Below are 22,644 nucleotides of genomic sequence, written 5' to 3'. Positions count from 1 at the left end.
GTCTTTGAAATATGGTTAAAGTGTTACTGCTGAATGTGCAGACAAACATTTATGATAAGCTAAACTAAACCTGTATGTCATGTATTTAAATATATTTGTAATTACACATTTGTAATGATGGATTTAGTACATTTAAAATATATTAACTTTTAAATATAATATCAAATAACACAGTTAAAATTACAAACACCTATAATTAGCACTTTAAAAGTACTTTACATGTGCTTTAGTATGTTAGTCACACAGCAAAATAAGTGTACTTCTTTAAAGCATGACAAAAGATTTTGGAGAAAAATTAATAAATGTGCTTTTCCATAATTATGATCGGAGAGTCCTGTATACGTCACCAAAGTGAAGCCTTGATTATACATTAAGAGATCCAAATAATTATACCAGTAAGATCAGACCCAAGTCAAATATAAGTATTAAGTACATTTAAATTAATCATTTGTGTACATATATGTTTTTACACTGTACTTATATTTTAAAAAAACATCCTGTATACATCTGTAATTAATTTCTGTTTACATCTATAATTACACTGTTGACCCTCTATCCCTTAAACCTAACCAGACCACCAAACCTGTCCCATCTTTACCCGTATATAGCAGCAAAATCAATAGCTGCAAAAGTGTTTGCAATTCAATATGAACACAATAGGCAGTATACCTAACAATTAATTATTTTATTATTAAGTACATAGCATTTAGAAAAACCTAATATAGAGTAGGACCTAAGACCTATATGCATTTATTAAAAAGGTATGTTGGATTTCATTTCATGCCGACTTTAAAAATGTGTGTTGACTTTGTAATCAGACTTTCTGTCCATGCAAAAGTAATAAACACAAAGTGAAACATACAGCACTGCTTGCTGCTGCATGCTGCACCCAAAATGCAAAGCTTTAATGTAAACATGGGCAAATCCAGCAGGGCTCACTGTAGCAGTCTGATGCTTTGTAAACACAATTGTGTTTCCAGGTGATCTGTTTAAACCTGTGCACCCCAAATCAGAGAAGACAATCAATCAGATTAGAGCTGTCCTGATGCTTCCCAGTTTGCGTAATATGCATCAGATGGCCAAAGTGCTTGTCTTCAACGTGTGAGATCAAGCATAAGACATCACTGAGAGACTTTCATCATCATATCAGAAAAACAGTCAGGAAGAAACTAGCTCTTCTGAGGAATGTGATTGCCATGAGATGTCATAGAGTATGTTTGTCACTGAGATATTTCCCCATTCTGACTATACATACGTTGCACATTTCCCACTCATTTCTTTGCCGCCAACTGTGAAATAATTTGCAGAAACTATTGCATCAAGTAACAAAAAATGAACTTTGATGGGTTGTTTTATGCATACTGTAGATCCGGCAGATTTTTCCTGTCTACGCAGTCTGTTGCTATGACTCGCCAAACATGCAAAGCTTTCAGAACTGTTTCGTGTTTTACAATCCTCCTGTGCTTCAGTCAGTTGCATCAGTGACCACATCGTGTTTTTCCACACCTCAGTTCTCAGTTCGGTGAAATCTATGGGCAGGTTCGTTGAGTGCAGGTTCAGGCTTAGCTGTGGAATATCTAAAACGTAAGGTCACCATGTAGTCTCAGCCCTAAATTAGACTGTGTTATTGAGGTCTGATGTTAAAGCTCAGACTAGCTCTATGATTTGAGGAATCATTCATGTCTGGAGTGCAAATGCTGCAAGATGACGCACACAATGAACTTTAAACCATTGAGCTTTAGAAAATTTCTTAACCCTTAATATAAGGAACAGCCAGAAGCATCATGTTCATTCAAAAAGGCAGGTGGATTTTAAATGTAAAATAAGCTACATGCTTATTGTGAAAACAGAAGCGGTGGCAGAAATCAAACATTCACGTGTGAATTTGATTAGTACAATTGATTCAAAAAATGCATCTTTTGCTTATTTGTTTAAGTATAAGTGATTGAACCTCTTAGGTCACTTCTTTTTTCAGGGTTTCACACTCAAAAAAAAAAAAAAAAAAATTGCATGTAATAATAACGCAAAGCAATATTAATGCAAGGCTTGGCAAGCTGCAGTAATAATTAGGAGACCACAATAGAGTCACCACATCACACAAACCTCAGCTATACCGTGCAGATCACATACACACATCACATCTGCCTCAGTCTGATTTCAGATGCCTCCTGCCCTGTAATGTTAAACAGCATGTATGCTCTTCCTCTTCAAAATGAAAAACAACAACTCAAACTCAACATCTTTGAACATATTATCTAGATCAACTGTGGTCTGTCTTGAGGTTGTAACGTAACCAGTCACTCCACCCACTTGAAGTCGAAAGTAAAGAGGGTGTCTAGGAGCTAAAATCATATGTGAGCACATCGCTGGAACAAAGCTTTACATCTGTAAGCTTCAGAGATGCTGTGTCAGATCGAGTGATGTCACATGTCACTGTTAAACATGGCCCAGTGCATGTACCCATATCAGATTTTATGACACAGTTGTGTTTGCTAAGGCGGCACTGTTATTTTCACTCATACTGAAGAATGGATTAGAGGTTTAGATGTTTTAGAACAAACAGCATCCAGTTTTGCATCATCCTGCAGCATTTGCATGATTCCTCAAGCCTTGTGTTTTGTTGATGAGCGTGTGCTGCTGCTGTAGTAAGTGACAGGATGCACCATTTTCACCTGCTGAAGACAAACAAAATAAAACGGTTAAAGAGATGTGAGGGTGCAGGACTCTGTACAATTGGGAAAATAAGCATCCTTATGGAAGCTTGGTTCCACCTTGCAATACATACAGGTGCATCTCAATAAATTAGAATGTCGTGGAAAAGTTCATGCCAATCAGCTCATCAACTCAAAACACCTGCAAAGGTTTCCTGAGGCGTCAAAATGGTCTCTCAGTTTGGTTCACTAGGCTACACAATCATGGGGAAGACTGCTGATCTGACAGTTGTCCAGAAGACAATCATTGACACCCGTCACAAGGAGGGTAAGCCACAAACATTCATTGCCGAAGAAGCTGGCTGTTTACAGAGTGCTGTATCCAAGCATGTTAACAGAAAGTTGAGTGGAAGGAAAAAAATGCACAACCAACCGAGAGAACCGCAGCCTTATGAGGATTGTCAAGAAAAATTGATTCAAGAATTTGGGTGAACTTCACAAGGAATGGCCTGAGGCTGGGGTCGAGGCATCAAGAGCCACCACACACAGACGTGTCGAGGAATTTGGCTACAGTTGTCGTATTCCTCTTGTTAAGCCACTCCTGAACCACAGACAACGTCAGAGGCGCCTTACCTGGGAGAAGAAGAAAGAGAAGAAGAACTGGACTGTTGCCCAGTGGTCCAAAGTCCTCTTTTCAGATGAGAACAAGTTTTGTATTTCATTTGGAAACCAAGGTCCTAGAGTCTGGAGGAAGGGTGGAGAAGCTCATAGCCCAAGTTGCTTGAAGTCCAGTGTTAAGTTTCCACAGTCTGATGATTTGGGGTGCAAAGTCATCTGCTGGTGTTGGTCCATTGTGTTTTTTGAAAACCGAAGTCACTGCAGCCGTTTACCAAAAATTTTTGGAGCACTTCATGCTTCCTTCTGCTGACCAGCTTTTTAAAGATGCTGATTTCATTTTCCAGCAGGATTTGGCACCTGCCCAGACTGCCAAAATCACCAAAAGTTGGTTAAATGACCATGGTGTTGGTGTGCTTGACTGGCCAGCAAACTCACCAGACCTGAACCCCATAGATTATATTGTCAAGAGGAAAATAAGAAACAAGACCAAAAAATTCAGATGAGCTGAAGGCCACTGTCAAAGAAACCTGGGCTTCCATACCACCTCAGCAGTGCCACAAACTGATCACCTCCATGCCACGCCGAATTGAGGCAGTAATTAAAGAAAAAGGAGCCCCTACCAAGTATTGAGTACATATACAGTAAATGAACATACTTTCCAGAAGGCCAACGATTCACTAAAAATGTTTTTTTTTTTTGGTCTTATGAAGTATTCTAATTTGTTGAGATAGTGGGTTGGGTTTTGTTAAATGTGAGCCAAAATCATCACAATTAAAAGAACCAAAGACTTAAGCTACATCAGTCTGTATGCATTGAATTTATTTAATACACGAGTTTCACAATTTCAGTTGAATTACTGAAATAAATGAACTTTTCCACAACATTCTAATTTATTGAGATGCACCTGTATATATAAAAAAGGTAATTGCAACCTTTTATCTCACAATTCTAACTTTTCCCCTCAAAACTGCCAGATGACTTTTTGCTCAGAAATCTTTCTTTCTGAATGGATGGATAGATAGTTATATGGGTGGGTGGTTGGATAGATGATGGATGGGTGGAAGGATGGATGAATGGATGGATGGATGGGTGGATGAGATTAGATAGATGATGGATGGATGGATGGATGGGTAGATTAGATAGATGATGGATGGGTGGGTGGATGGATGAATGGGTAGATTAGATAGATGATGGATGGGTGGATGGATGGATGAATGGGTAGATTAGATAGATGATGAATGGATGGATGGATGGGTAGATTAGATAGATGATGGATGGGTGAATGGATAGATGAATGGATGATTGGGTAGATTAGATAGATGATGGGTGGAAGGATGGATGGATGGGTAGATTAGATAGATGGTGGATGGGTGGATGGATGGATGGATGGATGGATGGGTAGATTAGATAGATGATGGATGGATGGGTGGATGGATGGATGAATGGATGGATGGGTAGATTAGATAGATGATGGGTGGATGGATGGATGGGTAGATTAGATAGATGATGGATGGATGTGCAGATTAGATAGATGATGAATGGATGGATGGATGGATGGGAAGATTAGATAGATGATGAATGGATGGGTGGAAGGATGGATGTATGTGCAGATTAGATAGATGATGGAAGGATGGATGGATGTGCAGTTTAGATAGATGATGAATGGATGGATGGGAAGATTAGATAGAATAGATGATGAATCTTTCTTTCTGAATGGATGGATAGATAGTTATATGGGTGGGTGGGTGGAAGGATGGATGGATGGGTAGATTAGATAGATGAAGGATGGATGGATGGATGGATTAGATGATGGATGGGTGGATGGATGGATGAATGGGTAGATTAGATAGATGATGGGTGGAAGGATGGATGGATGGGTAGATTAGATAGATGGTGGATGGGTGGATGGATGGATGGATGGTAGATTAGATAGATGATGAATGGATGTGCAGATTAGATAGATGATGAATGGATGGATGGATGGGAAGATTAGATAGATGATGAATGGAAGGGTGGAAGGATGGATGTATGTGCAGATTAGATAGATGATGGAAGGATGGATGGATGTGCAGTTTAGATAGATGATGAATGGATGGATGGATGGATGGATGGATGGGAAGATTAGATAGATGATGGATGGGTGTGTGGATGGATGAATGAATGGATGGATGGATGAATGAATGGATGGATGGGAAGATTAGATAGATGATGGATGGGTGTGTGGATGGATGAATGGGTGGATGGATGGGAAGATTAGATAGATGATGGATGGATGGATGGGAAGATTAGATAGATGATGAATGGATGGGTGGAAGGATGGATGGATGGGAAGATTAGATAGATGATGAATGGATGGGTGGAAGGATGGATGGATGTGCAGATTAGATAGATGATGGAAGGATGGATGGATGTTCAGTTTAGATAGACGATGAATGGATGGGTGGATGGATGGGAAGATTAGATAGATGATGGGTGGGTGGATGGATGGATGGATGGATGGGAAGATTAGATAGATGATGAATGGATGGGTGGGTGGATGGATGGATGGGTAGATTAGATAGATGATGGATGGATGGATGGATGGATGGATGAATGGGTGGATGGATGGGAAGATTAGATAGATGATGGATGGATGGATGGGAAGATTAGATAGATGATGAATGGGTGGGTGGGTGGATGGATGGATGGGTAGATTAGATAGATGATGGATGGATGGATGAATGGGCGGATGGATGGGAAGATTAGATAGATGATGAATGGATGGATGGGTGGATGGATGAGAAGATTAGATAGATGATGGGTGGGTGGGTGGAAGGGAAGATTAGATAGATGATGGGTGGGTGAAAGGGAAGATTAGACAGATGATGGATGGGTGGATGGATGGGAAGATTAGATAGATGATGGGTGGGTGGAAGGGAAGATTAGATAGATGATGGGTGGTTGAAAGGGAAGATTAGACAGATGATGGATGGGTGGATGGATGGGAAGATTAGATAGATGATGGATGGGTGGATGGATGGATGGAAGGAAAGATTAGATAGATGATGGATGGGTGGGTGGATGGATGGATGGGAAGATTAGACAGATGATGGATGGGTGGATGGATGGGAAGGTTAGATAGATGGATGGATGGATGGATGGATGGGAAGATTAGATAGATGATGAATGGGTGGGTGGAAGGATGGATTGGTAGATTAGATAGATGATGGATGGATGGATGGATGAATGGGTGGATGGATGGATGGGAAGATTAGATAGATGATGGGTGGATGGGTGGATGGATGGGAAGATTAGATAGATGGATGGATGGATGAATGGGTGGATGGATGGGAAGATTAGATAGATGATGGGTGGATGGATGGGAAGATTAGATAGATGGATGGATGGATGGATGGATGGATGGGTAGATTAGATAGATGATGGATGGATGGATGGGAAGATTAGATAGATGATGGGTGGATGGATGGATGGGTAGATTAGATAGATGATGGATGGATGGATGGATGGATGGGAAGATTAGATAGATGATGGATGGATGGATGGGTAGATTAGATAGATGATGGATGGATGGATGGATGGGAAGATTAGATAGATGATGGGTGGATGGATGGGAAGATTAGATAGATGGATGGATGGATGGATGGATGGATGGGTGGATGGATGGGAAGATTAGATAGATGATGGATGGGTGGATGGATGGGAAGATTAGATAGATGATGGGTGGATGGATGGGAAGATTAGATAGATGGATGGATGGATGGATGGGTGGATGGATGGGAAGATTAGATAGATGATGGATGGGTGGATGGATAGCTCAAACAGTAGAGCATGGCACTAACAACGGCAAAGTTCACTTTCCAGGGAAACAAGAAATCATTCAAATGTGTACCTTCATAAGTCGCTTTGTATAAAACTCGTCTTTCACATGCATGAATGTAACTGGTCTGTGTCTTTGTTCTGCAGCATGCTGGAGTGGGTGAGTGAAGTCTTCTGGCAGGAGCGTCTGTGGTTCCCCGAGGGTTTGGGATGGGCTGATCTGGAGGACCGTGATGGCCGGGTCTATGCGAAGGCACGGGATTTGTGGGTGGCACTGCCAATCGCCGTCCTGTTTCTAGTAATTCGACAGGTCTTTGAGAGGTGCGTCAAAGCTCTGTCTTCCTCTTCCTCTGTGTTTTACTGTATGACCTCCATGCAGAGCTTTTCTCTCCCTCTCCCTGTCTGACCTGTTTATAAATAGATCTTTAGTTCTATTTATACGTGTCGACGTGCTTTTTGTCTCTCGCTTTTCAAATTTTAATGTCTTCTCTCCCTGCGTCACTCCCTTCATGTTGCACTCACATCCCTCTCTCCCTCTCTCATCCTAAGCTGTCTCTTCACACCATGTCTTGCTTCCTCATTCATCCTGTGAATTTTTAATTACTGTAAGTATGAGAATTAAGGAACAAGAGGCAGAATTGGGATCAGTGCACTAAAATACTCTAGTCGGAACTATAATAAACTGCCTGACTAGACTGTGAGACATATTTGGAACAGTCTCATGCCACTAATCATTAATCAAACTGAACAGTCCATTTCAACATATCAATCAACGTCATTTAAAATACATAGTCTAAAAAAGCGTTTTTAACATAAAAATGTAATGGATGAAGTCTCTTCTGCTCAGCAAAGTTGCATTTATTTAATCAAAAATACAGTAAAACAGTAAAAATGTGAAATATTATTACAATTTAAAATGGTTGTTTTCTATGTCAATATCTGTTAAAACGTAATTTATTTCTGTGATCAAAGCAGTATTTTCAGCAGCATTACTCCAGTCTTCAGTGTCACATGATCCTTCAGAAATCATTCTAATATGCTGATTTGCTGCTCAAGAAACATTTCTGATTATTATCAATGTTGAAAACAGTTGTGCTGCCCAATATTTTTGTGGAAACTGTGATACATTTTATTTTTCAGGATTCACAGATGAATAGAAAGTTAAAAGAACAGCATTTATTTGAAATACAAACCTTTTGTAACATTATACATTTCTTTACTGTCACTTTTGATCATTTAATGCATCCTTACTCAATAACTATTAATTTCTTTCTTCAAAAACGTCTGCCTGTGTGTACAGATATGTTGCGACACCACTAGCCTCTCTGCTGGGCTTGAAGGAAACAGCCAGACGGCGAATTACACAAAACCTCACACTGGAGTCCTACTATTGCAACACAACTAAAAACCCCACACAGGTGTGTACGCTGCTAACCGCTCTTATACATGAATTACACATTGGCCCACACTAGCGCATCAGCTCTTAATATGTTTTTGCTCTCCAGAGTTCAGTAGAGAAACTGTGCCAGCAGACGGGATGGACAGAGCGACAGGTCCAGCGCTGGTTCAGACGGCGCAGGAATCAAGACAGACCCAACCTTCTCAAGAAGTTTCGTGAGGCCAGGTGAAAAAACACACCAACAGATACATTATTCACAAGCACTCTTTATAGTCCTGTTACCATCGACCGTTTCCTGTGAAATGAGCTTGAGCTGCTGATGGATGAGATTAAGTGATACTTTATGAAAACGGTTTCTCTAAGTGCAAAAGCTGAAGTCGGTTCTGCTTGAACAGTGAGTCTGATCCTCTGAAGCGTGTTTGGCACTGACTAAATTATTCATATGTTCGTTCACATGCATTTTTTCTAAATCTATTGGTCCTAGAGGACAACAGCATTGCTCCTGTTTCCAGCTCAGGTTTTAAAGGGGTCATATGATGCGATTTCCTGTTTTCCTTTTCTTTAGTGTGTTATGTAGCTGTTTGTGAATGTATAAGATCTGCAGAGTTACAAAGCTCACACAAAAGTATTTATTCTGTCTTAAAGGGAAGGCTATGTCAATATATAGGCTATATATGTGTTTCTATGTCAAAGCAAAAGCACTTTATTTGGCCTTCTGAAAGTAGATGCAATTAGGAATCATTGGTTAAGATTTGTTACAACAGAACAGCACAACCCAAATGTTTGAATTTGTGCAGCACATTTTATGGACGACAGTTTCGTGAACCTAGGAGAGTATAAGGCTGGCTGTGCATCAAGGCTATTTAAAAAAAAAAAAAAAAAGGGTCAATTCCGACTTTGCTCTGACAATCTGGCGCTTCTGAATCAGCGACTGTAAGTATGTTTTGTTATTAGTTTAAGTATTTACTATTGACTGTTCAAATGAGGAGTTTTGCGCAGTGTAGAGTAGCGCGTGTGTGTGTGTGTGTGTGAGAGAGAGAGAGAGAGAGAGAGAGCGAGAGAGGGTCACATCAAAGTGGAGTCAGCTGTCTTAACCGCGGCTTAACATCATCATCACTGTGTCTGTCACACGACTCTGTTCCCCTCTCGGGTTTGAACTGATGGTGAAACTGAAATTATTAACTGTCTTTATATTTACTTTAAAAGCTGAAGCTTGCGATTATGGTAAAGAGCGTTACATGTGCTTACATGTTACATGTGCCGACGCGTGCTGTGGTGTTCGGCCAATCCCAATCCACTGTGTCAACTGGCCAATCAGAGCAGACTGCACTTGTCGGAAGGAGGATCTTTGTAGAAAACAATGCGTTTGAGAGAGGCGGGGCATAGAGGACCTACAATAATGTACAGTATTTGAAAAATAATGTGCTTTTTGGACATTAAAGCTTGTCAACATATTCTGTTACACCAAATGCACAAAATAATGATCTTTAAAATAGCATCATATGACCCTTTTAAAGCCTAATGCATAGAGATCTATTGCAAGAAACAGTGCTAGTGACAAAATATATAAGACCATTTCACACTTTTAAGAGCCTTAAAAATAATCAGGAAGTGGTGAAAAATCTAATTTAACTGGTAATTAATTACATTAGAAATGATTTTTCTAACAAATCACAGAAACTGAAAATTAAAGTTTCCATTTAGCCGAAAATGAAAATAAAGTTTATTTAATAATCAATTAATTAATCAAATTTATTTAACAATCAACACTCAGATAAAAAAAAAAAAAAAAAAAGATTTTTATATAAACGTTTAAATTGCATATAAGGCTGTTTTTATATCAACTTTTAATTATATAATTGTGTTTGATTCTAATTCATGAAATATAAACTTTTAAATGGTCACCGTAATAAAAACTTGTTTTCATGACACATTTATTCAAACTTGCATTAAATAATGAAGAAAACAGATTAAGTAAAAAATATAATGAATATATAATACAATGCATATATTTATGTTCTTTTTCTGGCTGACTAATGAGTTTATGGACACTGTATATGGCGTTACGTGACATTATTGTTTAGGAGCTGTTTTACTGATGTCTTTCTGTGGTTGGAACATTGATTGATCGATTACATGAGACATGATTAATTTCAGTAAGTTGTTCTGTTTCTTTCAACACCTTCTGATGTTCATTCATGTTTATTTCATGCTATAACTAGTAGTAATGAGCAAGAGATGATCGGTTAATGTGCGGCGATCTGTCACAACACAGTAAACAGCAGCAAATTGGTGTTTCTATTTGACAGAATTTGAAAGATCAGACTTAGTTTCATATCAAAATAACAAAGCTTATTGCAATCATTGGATGGCAGGCACTAAAAATAAAGTTTAATGAATTTTTGTTCACAGATCAAATGAAAAGATCTCAGTTCATCTAAATGAAGATTAAAAAGGATAGATTGACATTGTTAATCCAGCCGTAGCATCTACACAGCTGACATTTTTACCTGACGTAGTTTATCCATGTTATGTGCATGAAACAGACACTGACAGTCAAAATGCTCCATCAGAGAAATGCTAATTAAACGTCATTGTTTTGGTCAATGATTTTAGCCCTCCAAAACTGAAAATTAATTTTCAGCTGAATATGTTCTGTTGTGAAAATTTGGTGCATCACAAATATAGTGAAATATCTGTGTCTGTAAAAACATGTATACACTTCTTTTGAAAGACCATCAATGGAAGAAAGATTGTTTTCCTCTCATAACGGTTGAGTTACGGCATCTAACAGCATGGTTTAACTGGACAAACCGTGACCCTTTTGCTCTTTTGCAGCTGGAGATTCGCCTTTTATCTTCTTGCCTTCATCGGTGGTCTTGTGGCACTAATAGATGTAAGTCATTTGCAGTTTCAGACTGTTTGAACCCTTTCATTTTACTTTCTGTGCTGGTTTTTTGCATAATGCAATCCGTCCTGTCCGTCCTGTCTGTTTCTCTAGAAACCCTGGTTGTATGATCTGGAGGAGATGTGGAAAGGCTTCCCCACTCTGGTGAGTTCAGTCTCCTGTAAAAACATGGCATACTGTCGAGCTGCTCTTTTTCTAAAGGGTTTCTTGTCATCTCCAGCAAATACTGTATTAAATGTACAATGATTTGAAACGCACTTGGAACACAAACTGCAAATTTCCATAGCCAACTAACTTTAAATAGAGCTGATGTTGCATTGATGTCATATAGGACTTGGGTACATCTTTATATGTAATTTCATAATTACTTCTATTGTCTTTACTGCTGAATGTACTGACAAGCATTTATGCTAAACTAAAATATACTTTAATGACATTTTTATTGAAACTTGTATGTCATGCATTTAAATATATTTGTAATAATTACACGTTTGTAATAACAAAGACTATAGAATACCCTTAAAATCTTAAAGAGACTTTGGTAATAATGTAAAATTTAAACACACTACAGTTAAAATTATAATCAAGTACATTACGTGTGCTTTAGTATGTTAGTCAGCACACAGAAATGTGTTCTTTAAAGCACAACAAAGGATTTTTAAAACACAGTGATTTAAAATGCACTTTAAAGTTTTGACATTATTGTAAAGTGCACTTTTTAAAAGTGTGAGTGTGTTAAGAAACAGTCATGAAAGTACACTGAAAAGGAAATATAATAAGTGCACATTCAGTGCAGTTAAGCACACTTCTTTTTCTCAAGGCAAATACAATAACAAAATCAGACAGTACCTTTCTTTTGTAGAATTTAAATCCCGTAATAATCCACATGTAAGTATTCAGTATTTTAAAAATCATAATCACATGGTTATGTGATATATCGAACATTTATGAGTTGAATTTCCAGCTAAAGAACATAAAATATGACACCGTAGTCATTCTGGTCATATCGCCCACTTCTACTCAAGTGATTTGATCTGCATCAAACTGAATTTGCAGTCGGGTAATAACAATAAAGCCTATTAATAACTAATCAGATTTGGCTAGTTTATGCTACATTATTTATAGAGTTGATTATTCTGAGTGTGCCGCCTCTCTGTCTCTCAGACACTCCTGCCGTCTCAGTACTGGTACTACATGCTGGAGCTGGGTTTCTACACCTCTCTTCTCTTCAGTGTGGCATCTGATGTCAAACGCAAAGTGAGTCTGCCATCATCACACTGAAAACCCCATCTTTGCATCGTTTGAATGCATCAAACTTTATTTTTTGAGCAGCGCAGTATTCAAAGCAGCAGCTAATGTTGGGAATCACTGCAGTGGCCTTGATGACAGATGTTTAGATTGTTTCCATGTGCTATTTTCAGTAAGTTAAGTATAGCTGAAAACATGATTTATTCTTCTGCTGCTCTCTGGTGGCAGACAGAGAAGAGATTTAAACACATGAATCTGAACCACTGAATTTGTGGAAGCAACAATATAAAGTGAAATATTATACAGCAGGTGGTAATTAGAAAAAATAACATTTTGGAGTTTAACTTTGGAAGGTGATAATTGATTGTTGAATTTTTAATAATAAAACTGTGTGTGAAGTGTTTCCAGCTGAAATATTCACAGGTTGTTTGTTTTGAAGTTATATTTAGTTAGTTCATTACAGGGTTGTTATAGTTTATTATAGTAACTAAAAAATAAATAAACATTTTATTACTTATATAATATAAATATAAATGTTAAATTAAATTAACTATTTTAAAAAATTCATTACTTTTTAACTTAATAAATTGATGTACTAGTAACAAAACCTTAAAAGGAAATGCATTAAGTAAAACTATATATAAACAAAAAAATATTAATTATGCGGGAAAACACAACAAAATTATTGTAATTAATAAGGGGGTAAAATAAAACCTGATTCAGAATATTAATAAAAACTATTATAGTATCTCAATGATACTAAAATTACACCAGTTAATAGTTCTTAACATTCCAAAATGTAAATTTCTGTATTTGAACAATAAATTGTTTTGATTTATTATCATTTTATTAATATTTGCAATTATTTAATATTTTATATATATATATATATATATATATATATATATATATTTATTTCAATTAGTGTAATTTAACACGTCTCAAAGAGATTTATTATTTTTTATATTATAATAAATGTATTATTACTTACATTTAGATATATTTATTTATTATTTATATTATTGCTCATTAAAAACTAAATTACGACTTGAGTAACATTATAACTGGACCTCATGGGAAAGGGATACATAATAAACAAATGAAAAGCTTTGTGAGTCAGGGACCATGATGGAGCTGATTGTTGTTTTCTTCATAATGAATCACATTAAACTGACAGGCGTAGTATGAAGATCTCATAACTGTGTAATGATATAAGCGTCTCTCACTCCCTCTTACAGGACTTCAAAGAGCAGATCATTCATCACGTGGCCACCATCATGTTGATCAGCTTCTCCTGGTGTGTTAATTACATCAGAGCGGGAACGCTCATCATGTTCATGCATGATTCTGCCGACTATCTGCTCGAGGTGAGAAGAACAGCCACACAAACACGTGACAACATCTCAACCAACTACACAGCTTGTTTCAATCGTTCAAAATACTAGACAGAGGTATAATGGGATGTCTATGTAAATACTGTCAACACAATGGAGTAGTTTAGACGTTGTGTATCTTAGTTTTTAAAGATTCGGCCTGGTTGGTTGTTTGTTCAAACCCTGTAAACCATGAATGTTCACAGCTGTGCTCTTCAAGTTTCTTCTGAGGTGATGCTTCTCAGATTTATTTATTTATTTTCTCCCCTTGAAACTAGATAAAATGTATTATTGTAAGCCAATGCTAACATATGCACTTAACATATGCATTACATTGTGGGATACAGTATTCACAGCACATTTTGAAAATGTGCACTTTAGGCAAAACTGATTAAAAGTTAGATTTTCTCTTAAGAAATTAACACTTTTATTTAGCAGTGATGCATTAGATTTATCAAAAGTGACAGTAAAGACTTTTATAATGTTGCAAAATATTTCTATTTCTATTTCACTTTTTCCACAAAAATATTGTGCAGCACAACTGTCTTCTGATAATAATCAGAAATGTTTTTTGAGCAGTAAATCAGCATATTAGAATGATTTCCGAAGGATCATGTGACACTGAAGACTGGAGTAAATTGTAAAATTATTTCACAGTATTTCTGATTTTGCCATAGTTTTAGTCAAATAAAAGCAGCATTGAGACTTTTTTATATCATACTAAAGTACATCCTGGAGTATGTTCTGTAGAAATTGTAAGAGACACATCCTCCCAATCATTTTTCTTCAGGTTGTCCATGTCAGTGTTACAAATTTGCTAAACTGATGTCCCTAATTTCTTTGAAAACTTTCAGGTTCATACTTTTAAAAATGGGAATGGTCACAAACTCCCGTAGAATCATAACTCAAGGGAATGTGAGCAGCATTAGCCCTAAAAGGCACACTTCAACAATCCATCCACCAGGAGTACATAATCTAATCCTAATCTTACATGCAGTATAGTACAGATGATGTGAAAAACCATTTCCGTCTCTCCCTCTTCTGTACACATCAGTTTCTCCCCTCTTATCATCTCTCTCTCTCTCAGTCAGCTAAGATGTTTAACTACGCCAGATGGAAGAACGCATGCAACTACATCTTCATCCTGTTTGCTGCGATCTTCATCGTCACACGCCTCATCATCTTCCCTTTCCGGTACACACCCCATCCGTCTCTCTCTGTGTTTCTCTCCACACACATGCTCTCATCAAACATGCCATGCCAGATGTGATTATGCTACAGTTCTGGTGTGTTTCTATGGATATAAGTGTGATTATACATTGTGCACAAGTAAAACCAGATGCTAAATTGTTTGGTTGAGAACAAAGATGTGTAATACTGTATAACACTGCAAATTAGTGTGATGTCTTAGAAGGTTTTGTAGGTTTTTCATGTGTTTCTATCTGTCTCTCAGGATCATGTATTGTACATGGGTGTATCCCGTGACCCTGTACCCTCCGTTCTTCGGATATTACTTCTTTAACGGGCTGCTGATGGTTTTGCTGTGTCTGCACATCTTCTGGGCCGCGCTGATCATACGCTTGGCCTTCCGCTTCTTGAGCAGTAACGTATGTCTGCGTGATTTCATATTTACATTTACACCGAGTTCAATCTGTCACTTTTGGAGAAATGTGTCACTGCATCAGTGTCTCAGCAATGGATGCTCTGCAGTGAATGGGTGCCGTCAGAATGAGAGTCCAAACAGCTGATAAAAACATCACAATAATCCACAGCACTCCAGTCCATCAGTTAACATCTGGAGAAGACCAAAGCTGAAACTAATCCAGAAACTAATAGAGCATCCATTGCTGAGACACTGATGCAGAGACACATTTCTACAAACCTGATGAAGAAACACACTCTTTTTTTTTTTTTTTTTCAGAAGTTTGAGCTTTGTGAAAATAATTTTCAGAATATCACACTTTTTGTTCTCTTGAAGATAGAAAGTCATACAGTTTTAGAACGACGTAAAGCTGAGTAAAAGATGACAGATGTTTCATTTTTGGGGGAACTACCCTTTGATGTCTTTGTGAATATATTTGAAGATGATTTTCTCTCCTCAACAGTCGTCGGTAGAAGACGAGAGGTCCGATCGAGAGGAGACGGACGAGTCAGAGGAAGAAGAACAAATGAAAAATGGAGAGATAATGAAAAACGGACCAGCTCAGAACGGCCACGCTGCATATAACAACAACCACTCTAAAAAAACAGAGTGACGTCTTGAGAGGACAGGATGGAGAAATGTTCAGAAACCTAGAGATTCTTCCTCTGCTGAAGCAGAACAGAGCCGGGTGAAGAACAGAGGATCGATTGCTGTCTACACTACAGACAAACACACACGAACACACAGTCATCACACGAACACAGGCACAGCGTGCCAAAACGAACAGGGAGCAGTGCTGCCTCTATTGACATATGCTTACAGGAGCAGATCACCTAAAAGTCAACATCATTTACTGATGCTGTTCCAAATTTCTAGCAGTTATTTATAGCAGAATGTCCAAGCCGCTCTTCCCATACAGTGTAAATCAATGGTGACCATGGCATCAAGCAAGATTTTCAGTCTGTTCCTCACAGAGATCTGTTGAAACAAGTCTCATATGGACTGCTTTTATGCTGCGTTTGTGCTTCCTAGAGCTGGAAGTCCTACGGAAGACAGCTGTGGAAGCCCATGGAATACAACAAAAATCAATAATTGTGCAATTCAGACTTTTTTGATGTCAAAAATGTCAGAATTGTGAGATATAATCACCAAATTCCAAGACAGAAACTCAGACTTTATTTCTTTTTTTTACTCCAAGTTTACATATCGCAATTGTGTGTGGGGGGTGAGTTTATATCTCACAAAGAAAACAAACAGTTGTGAGATGTCCAACTTGTGAGATGTAAACTTGGAATTGATGAGAAAAGTCAGAATTCTGAGACAAAAAGTTTATTTCTATATTCTGTGGCAGACTTCCAGAGAGAGCATAGATCAGATATAATACTAAACCTGTTCTTATAAAAATAAAAAAAAAGAGTCTGAGTAAATGATGAGAGAATTATTTAGGTGACTTGTGCCTTTAACAGTGCCTTCCTTTGCTATTGTTTGCTCTTTTTCATGCCTTGTTTTTAGTTTTTAATTTAAAAAAAACTGCAGGTTACTGCATCTTTTTCCACAGTATAACCATCCATCTTATAACACATCATTTTGCGACTGAATACTGAACACATCTGAATACCAAGTGGACCAATTTGGGCAAAAAAAAAGTTAATTGTCTATTGTCAATAGCGTAGCGATGTCTGCAGAACAGATTTCTGATTACGCAGCGGGTTCCAGATGGTCAAGCTCATCCGCTGCATTGACCTGTTGCGTAATCTGCACGAGGAAATCCTTCACTTATTGAATTCATATAGAAATGACTGGATTTTGCCCACAAAAATGCTTCGGGAATGCATTTTCACTCATAGGAATAAAAAAATCATGCCGGATGCCTGTAAATAACGCATTATGCAACGGCATTGGCTACCAAAAATGTTCTGTATAAACCCAAAACCAAAAATGACTGAGTGCACCTTTAAATATGGCCAAATGTTACTAAGTTTCTAACATAGTGTGTAAACCATGCAATTCACAGCCAGTTCTTTTGATGAGAAAACCACTGCCGTTCAGTGATATTAAACCCATATTTACTCTGAAGTTCCTAACACGTATTGGCCAGTTGTCGCTCGTTCATTTTCACACAGATTCTGAATATTCACAAGCTGCCAGCCAAAGATAGAAGCAATATGTGAGTTTGTGTTGATGCAGTTTGAGTGGTTTGCTGCTGAAAACGTCTTGTTTTCTTATGTCTGGAGCTGCCGAGATGAATCAGGATCTGCTCGTTTCTCTGTGGTCAGCGGCCAGTTTCATGTACAGATTCAGTCCCACAGCTCTGACTAACCTGCTTCATCTCATTCATCTCTTTCACATCGCGTCTCTGTGTCCTGCTCCGATTTCATGATTCCTCCCATCGTCCTTGTCAACTTCCCATCGTTCTCTTCTGGGCTTTGTTTCAGATGCAGTCGAGTCGATTACAGTGTTATCTTTATTTTGTATTTTCCTGTGTTTTGTAATATGATGATATTATGGAGGATGTTAACAATAAAATACTGAATGTAAGTCACACTTGATGTGTTTGTTTGATTTCTCTGTTAGTAGTACTGCTTTAAACGTGATTATTTTATTTTGTTAAAGTCTCTTCAAGCCCTTATTTTATTGTAATATATTATAAATATCCAAAATATTATAAAAACCCACAGGAAGCTCCTAAAGTGCTCCAGGGCTGTACGATGATAATTCTCTTCATAGGTCACACAAGCAGAGATTTTATAGTTACATACATTTGCAGTTGACATAACCGACATGTTTATTTACTTTTTTAACATTAGAAAATAAGTGCCTTTAAATGTATTGAATGGGCACTTGTAGTGTACTTAAGATCATAAGAGTATATTTAAAAATAATAATAATAATATAAAATCAATTAAATAAAAGGCCACTTTAGGACTTAAAGAGAGACACTTATATGACTGTTTGTTACACCTAAAGAAGTGCACTTTGTAATAATGTCAATTATAAAGTACATTTTAAGTCATTTTGTTTAAACATGTTGATGTGTTGACTAATCTACTAAAGCACAAGTACTTTATTATTTTAACTGTAGATAAGTTAATCAATTTTAAATTTACCAAATTGCAACATATTTTAATACATGACATAGAAGTTTACAAATAGAAATTACATTACAGTATATTTTAGTTTATTGTAAATGCTTATCAGTGCATTCAGCAGTAACATATTTCAAAGGCAATAGTAGTCATTATGCAATTACATATAATAATGTAGGTAAGTTCTACTTAATTGAATCAGAAGAACACTCTAACCTTCATCTAATTGCATTTAATTGAACTATAATCCATTTACATCAAATTGCAAATAACAAGCAATTAAGTGTCTTTAAACATACACTCAGCTCGCTCTGTGTAGGGAGCAGTGTAGGAGCAGTGTGTAGGCGCAGTGTGTAGGGAGCAGTGTGTGAAGGGAGCAGTGTGGGGAGCAGTGTGTATGGAGCAGTGTGTAGGGAGCAGTGTGTAGGGCGCAGTGTGTAGGGAGCAGTGTGTAGGGAGCAGTGTGAAGGGAGCAGTGTGTAGGGAGCAATGTGAAGGGAGCAGTGTGTAGGGAGCAATGTGAAGGGAGCAGTGTGTAGGGAGCAATGTGAAGGGAGCAGTGTGTAAGGGAGCAGTGTGAAGGGTGCAGTGTGTAGGGAGCAGTGTGAAGGGCGCAGTGTGAAGGCGCAGTGTGTAGGGAGCAGTGTGTGGGGAGCAGTGTGTGTAGGGAGCAGTGTGTAGGGAGCAGTGTGAAGGGCGCAGTGTGGGGAGCAATGTGAAGGGAGCAGTGTGAAGGGCGCAGTGTGTAGGGAGCAGTGTGAAGGGTGCAGTGTGTAGGGAGCAGTGTGAAGGGCGCAGTGTGAAGGGCGCAGTGTGTAGGGAGCAGTGTGTAGGGAGCAATGTGAAGGGAGCAGTGTGTAGGGAGCAGTGTGTAGGGAGCAGTGTGAAGGCGCAGTGTGTGGGGAGCAATGTGAAGGCGCAGTGTGTGAGGGAGCAGTGTGTGAAGGAGCAGTGTGAAGGAGCAGTGTGTAGGGAGCAATGTGAAGGGAGCAGTGTGAAGGGAGCAGTGTGAAGGGCGCAGTGTGAAGGGAGCAGTGTGAAGGGAGCAGTGTGTAGGGAGCAGTGTGTAGGGAGCAGTGTGAAGGGAGCAGTGTGAAGGGAGCAGTGTGAAGGGAGCAGTGTGAAGGGAGCAGTGTGTGGGGAGCAGTGTGAGGAGCAGTGTGTGGGGAGCAGTGTGTAGGGCGCAGTGTGTGGGGAGCAATGTGAAGGGAGCAGTGTGAAGGCGCAGTGTGTGGGGAGCAGTGTGTGGGGAGCAATGTGAAGGGAGCAGTGTGTAGGGAGCAGTGTGTAGGGAGCAGTGTGAAGGGTGCAGTGTGTAGGGAGCAGTGTGAAGGCGCAGTGTGAAGGCGCAGTGTGTAGGGAGCAGTGTGTAGGGAGCAGTGTGAGGGAGCAGTGTGTAGGGAGCAGTGTGTAGGGAGCAGTGTGAAGGGCGCAGTGTGTGAGGAGCAATGTGAAGGGAGCAGTGTGTAGGGAGCAGTGTGTGGGGAGCAGTGTGTAGGGAGCAGTGTGAAGGAGCAGTGTGTAGGGAGCAATGTGAAGGAGCAGTGTGTGAGGGAGCAGTGTGTAGGGAGCAGTGTGAAGGCGCAGTGTGTGGGGAGCAGTGTGAAGGGCGCAGTGTGTAGGGAGCAGTGTGTAGGGAGCAGTGTGTGAGCAGTGTGTAGGGAGCAGTGTGTGGGGAGCAGTGTGAAGGCGCAGTGTGTAGGGAGCAGTGTGTGAGGGAGCAGTGTGTAGGGAGCAATGTGAAGGGAGCAGTGTGTGAGGGAGCAGTGTGTGGGGAGCAGTGTGAAGGAGCAGTGTGTAGGGAGCAGTGTGTAGGGAGCAGTGTGTAGGGAGCAGTGTGTAGGGAGCAGTGTGTAGGGAGCAGTGTGTAGGGAGCAGTGTGAAGGGAGCAGTGTGAAGGGAGCAGTGTGTAGGGAGCAGTGTGAAGGCGCAGAGTGTGGGGAGCAGTGTGTAGGGAGCAGTGTGAAGGAGCAGTGTGAAGGCGCAGTGTGTAGGAGCAGTGTGAAGGGTGCAGTGTGTAGGGAGCAGTGTGAAGGGCGCAGAGTGTAGGGAGCAGTGTGTAGGGAGCAGTGTGAAGGGAGCAGTGTGAAGGGAGCAGTGTGTAGGGAGCAGTGTGAAGGGAGCAGTGTGTAGGGAGCAGTGTGTAGGGAGCAGTGTGTAGGGCGCAGTGTGTAGGGAGCAGTGTGTAGGGAGCAGAGCAGTGAACACGCAGCTCAAAGACAGTCTGAGTGAACAGAAGAAATGCCACTTTAGAGGCTCTTCCGCGGTGAGTCATGTGATCTCTAAAGGCTACTCCGATTGGTTAAGCGAACTTAGGCCTACTTATGAAGTATGAGTGATCATTTTTACTTTTTAATGCAAGTTCTTGTCTGATTTTGCATGATTTATCTGTGCACCTTAATCAAATAGTGCTAAAAATGTAGAAGGGTATGTTCATTTGCTCCGCCTCTTTTTTTTTAAAAATGTAATGATTCACATTCAACATTTTACATTAGCCATTTTAAATAAACAAATTTAAATAAAATCATGGAAATGTTTACATTAATACACTTAACAGCTTTTATGTTTATCAGATTATAAATAGATGTTATGTGTTGTTTAACTTCTGATTTCAAAATTAGAAATAATGGTTTATAATCACCGTACTTGCATTTATGTAATTTGCACCGCCTGTCTAAAAAGATTTCACTATTCAGCTGAAGTCCTCGATGTTCTCTTATATTTTAACCCCAGAGGTCACATCCGGTCCCTACAACAGGGCTGCGTTCAGCGCCGACAAAACGTTGCAAAATGTTTATTAACCGGAAACGGTGGTGCGTTGAACACTATCCTGATGACGCAAGTGTTGCAACTACGGCAGCTGAGAAGGCCATTCTTTGTGTTCTTTTTGAAGAATTTTCAGAGCCTGATGAAATCGGTATAAATACGTGTTTAATACTGCAAAATACGCTCGATGTTACAGTCACTGCCCTTGCTGTCCAGAATAAAAGAGAACATCCCAATCAAGTGAAGGGACTGTGGTTCCTAATTATTGTGATCCAACATCTGCCTCGCATTTCAGGATGAAAAGACAAACATTTCAGGTGAACGATAATCCACTTCTTACCTCCGAGACTGTGTTATGATCTATATAACCTTATTCTTTTTTATTGTGCGTAGTAGGCTTATATTATTGCTGATCACTGTTGTTGTGCTATGATATTGTAATATTTACCATTATATAATCAGAGGAGCATAGAATAGTTTATGAAAGTGTCACCCACAATACAATAGCAAAATATATAAATATGTATAGTATTTTTATGCTACATTAATCAGTGTCTCGCACACCTTCCTAAGGAAAGGATATGAACCAGTAGTCATTGCAATTACTACATGATATTTAGACCGACTTAAATAAGTTCCAGATCTATAATTGTGCTCTTATTATTTCAGTTATTTTGCCTTTAATGTAAATAAACATGTGCGAACAATATACTTGCTCTTGTGAATTTATTTCGATGTTAATTACATTTACTTACAAAGTCCCGCTGAGTAGAGCAGTATGTGCATCACCTAATTACCATTCTGTATGACATTTGGTCTATAAATAAACTTGCCTTGCAATGAAGCTAAAAATACACTGTAAAAAATGATAAGTTGACTTAACTTAAAAAAATTGAGGAAACCTGTTGCCTTAAAATTTTTAAGTAAATTATAATTAAAAAAATAAGTTAAGTGAATTGTCAAGTTTTTAAAAATTATTATTTACTTAATAATTTTAAGGCAATGGGTTTCCTCAGTTTTTTTAAGTTGAGTCAACTTATCACTTTTTACAGTGTATAAACAACTACATCATCATGTTGATATGCTATTGTTACTATGAAACTCTTACGACAAACATGTCTTCTAATATCTTCAATT

At 38.7% G+C, this 22,644-nt stretch overlaps 1 protein-coding gene across 1 annotated transcript in view; it reads left to right on the top strand.

Annotated features, from left to right (window-relative positions):
• cers2b (ceramide synthase 2b) overlaps positions 1–18,197 on the top strand; it is a 29,697-nt gene extending 11,500 nt beyond the window's left edge. Inside the window, exons 2-11 of the mRNA XM_058747247.1 lie at positions 7,233–7,406; positions 8,386–8,503; positions 8,591–8,709; positions 11,323–11,380; positions 11,486–11,536; positions 12,557–12,649; positions 13,879–14,007; positions 15,101–15,207; positions 15,467–15,620; positions 16,119–18,197. Of these exons, the coding sequence (XP_058603230.1) occupies positions 7,234–7,406; positions 8,386–8,503; positions 8,591–8,709; positions 11,323–11,380; positions 11,486–11,536; positions 12,557–12,649; positions 13,879–14,007; positions 15,101–15,207; positions 15,467–15,620; positions 16,119–16,268 (1,152 nt within the window). The 5' untranslated portion in view covers position 7,233 and the 3' untranslated portion in view covers positions 16,269–18,197. The remainder of the gene's footprint in view (positions 1–7,232; positions 7,407–8,385; positions 8,504–8,590; positions 8,710–11,322; positions 11,381–11,485; positions 11,537–12,556; positions 12,650–13,878; positions 14,008–15,100; positions 15,208–15,466; positions 15,621–16,118) is intronic.
• The last annotated feature ends 4,447 nt before the right edge of the window (positions 18,198–22,644 follow it).

The sequence above is a fragment of the Onychostoma macrolepis genome, chromosome 16, assembly GCF_012432095.1.
Source record: "Onychostoma macrolepis isolate SWU-2019 chromosome 16, ASM1243209v1, whole genome shotgun sequence".
NCBI lineage: Eukaryota > Metazoa > Chordata > Actinopteri > Cypriniformes > Cyprinidae > Onychostoma > Onychostoma macrolepis.
The sequence above is the reverse complement of the archived record's forward strand: the minus strand, read 5'-3'. Positions and strand labels throughout refer to the sequence as shown.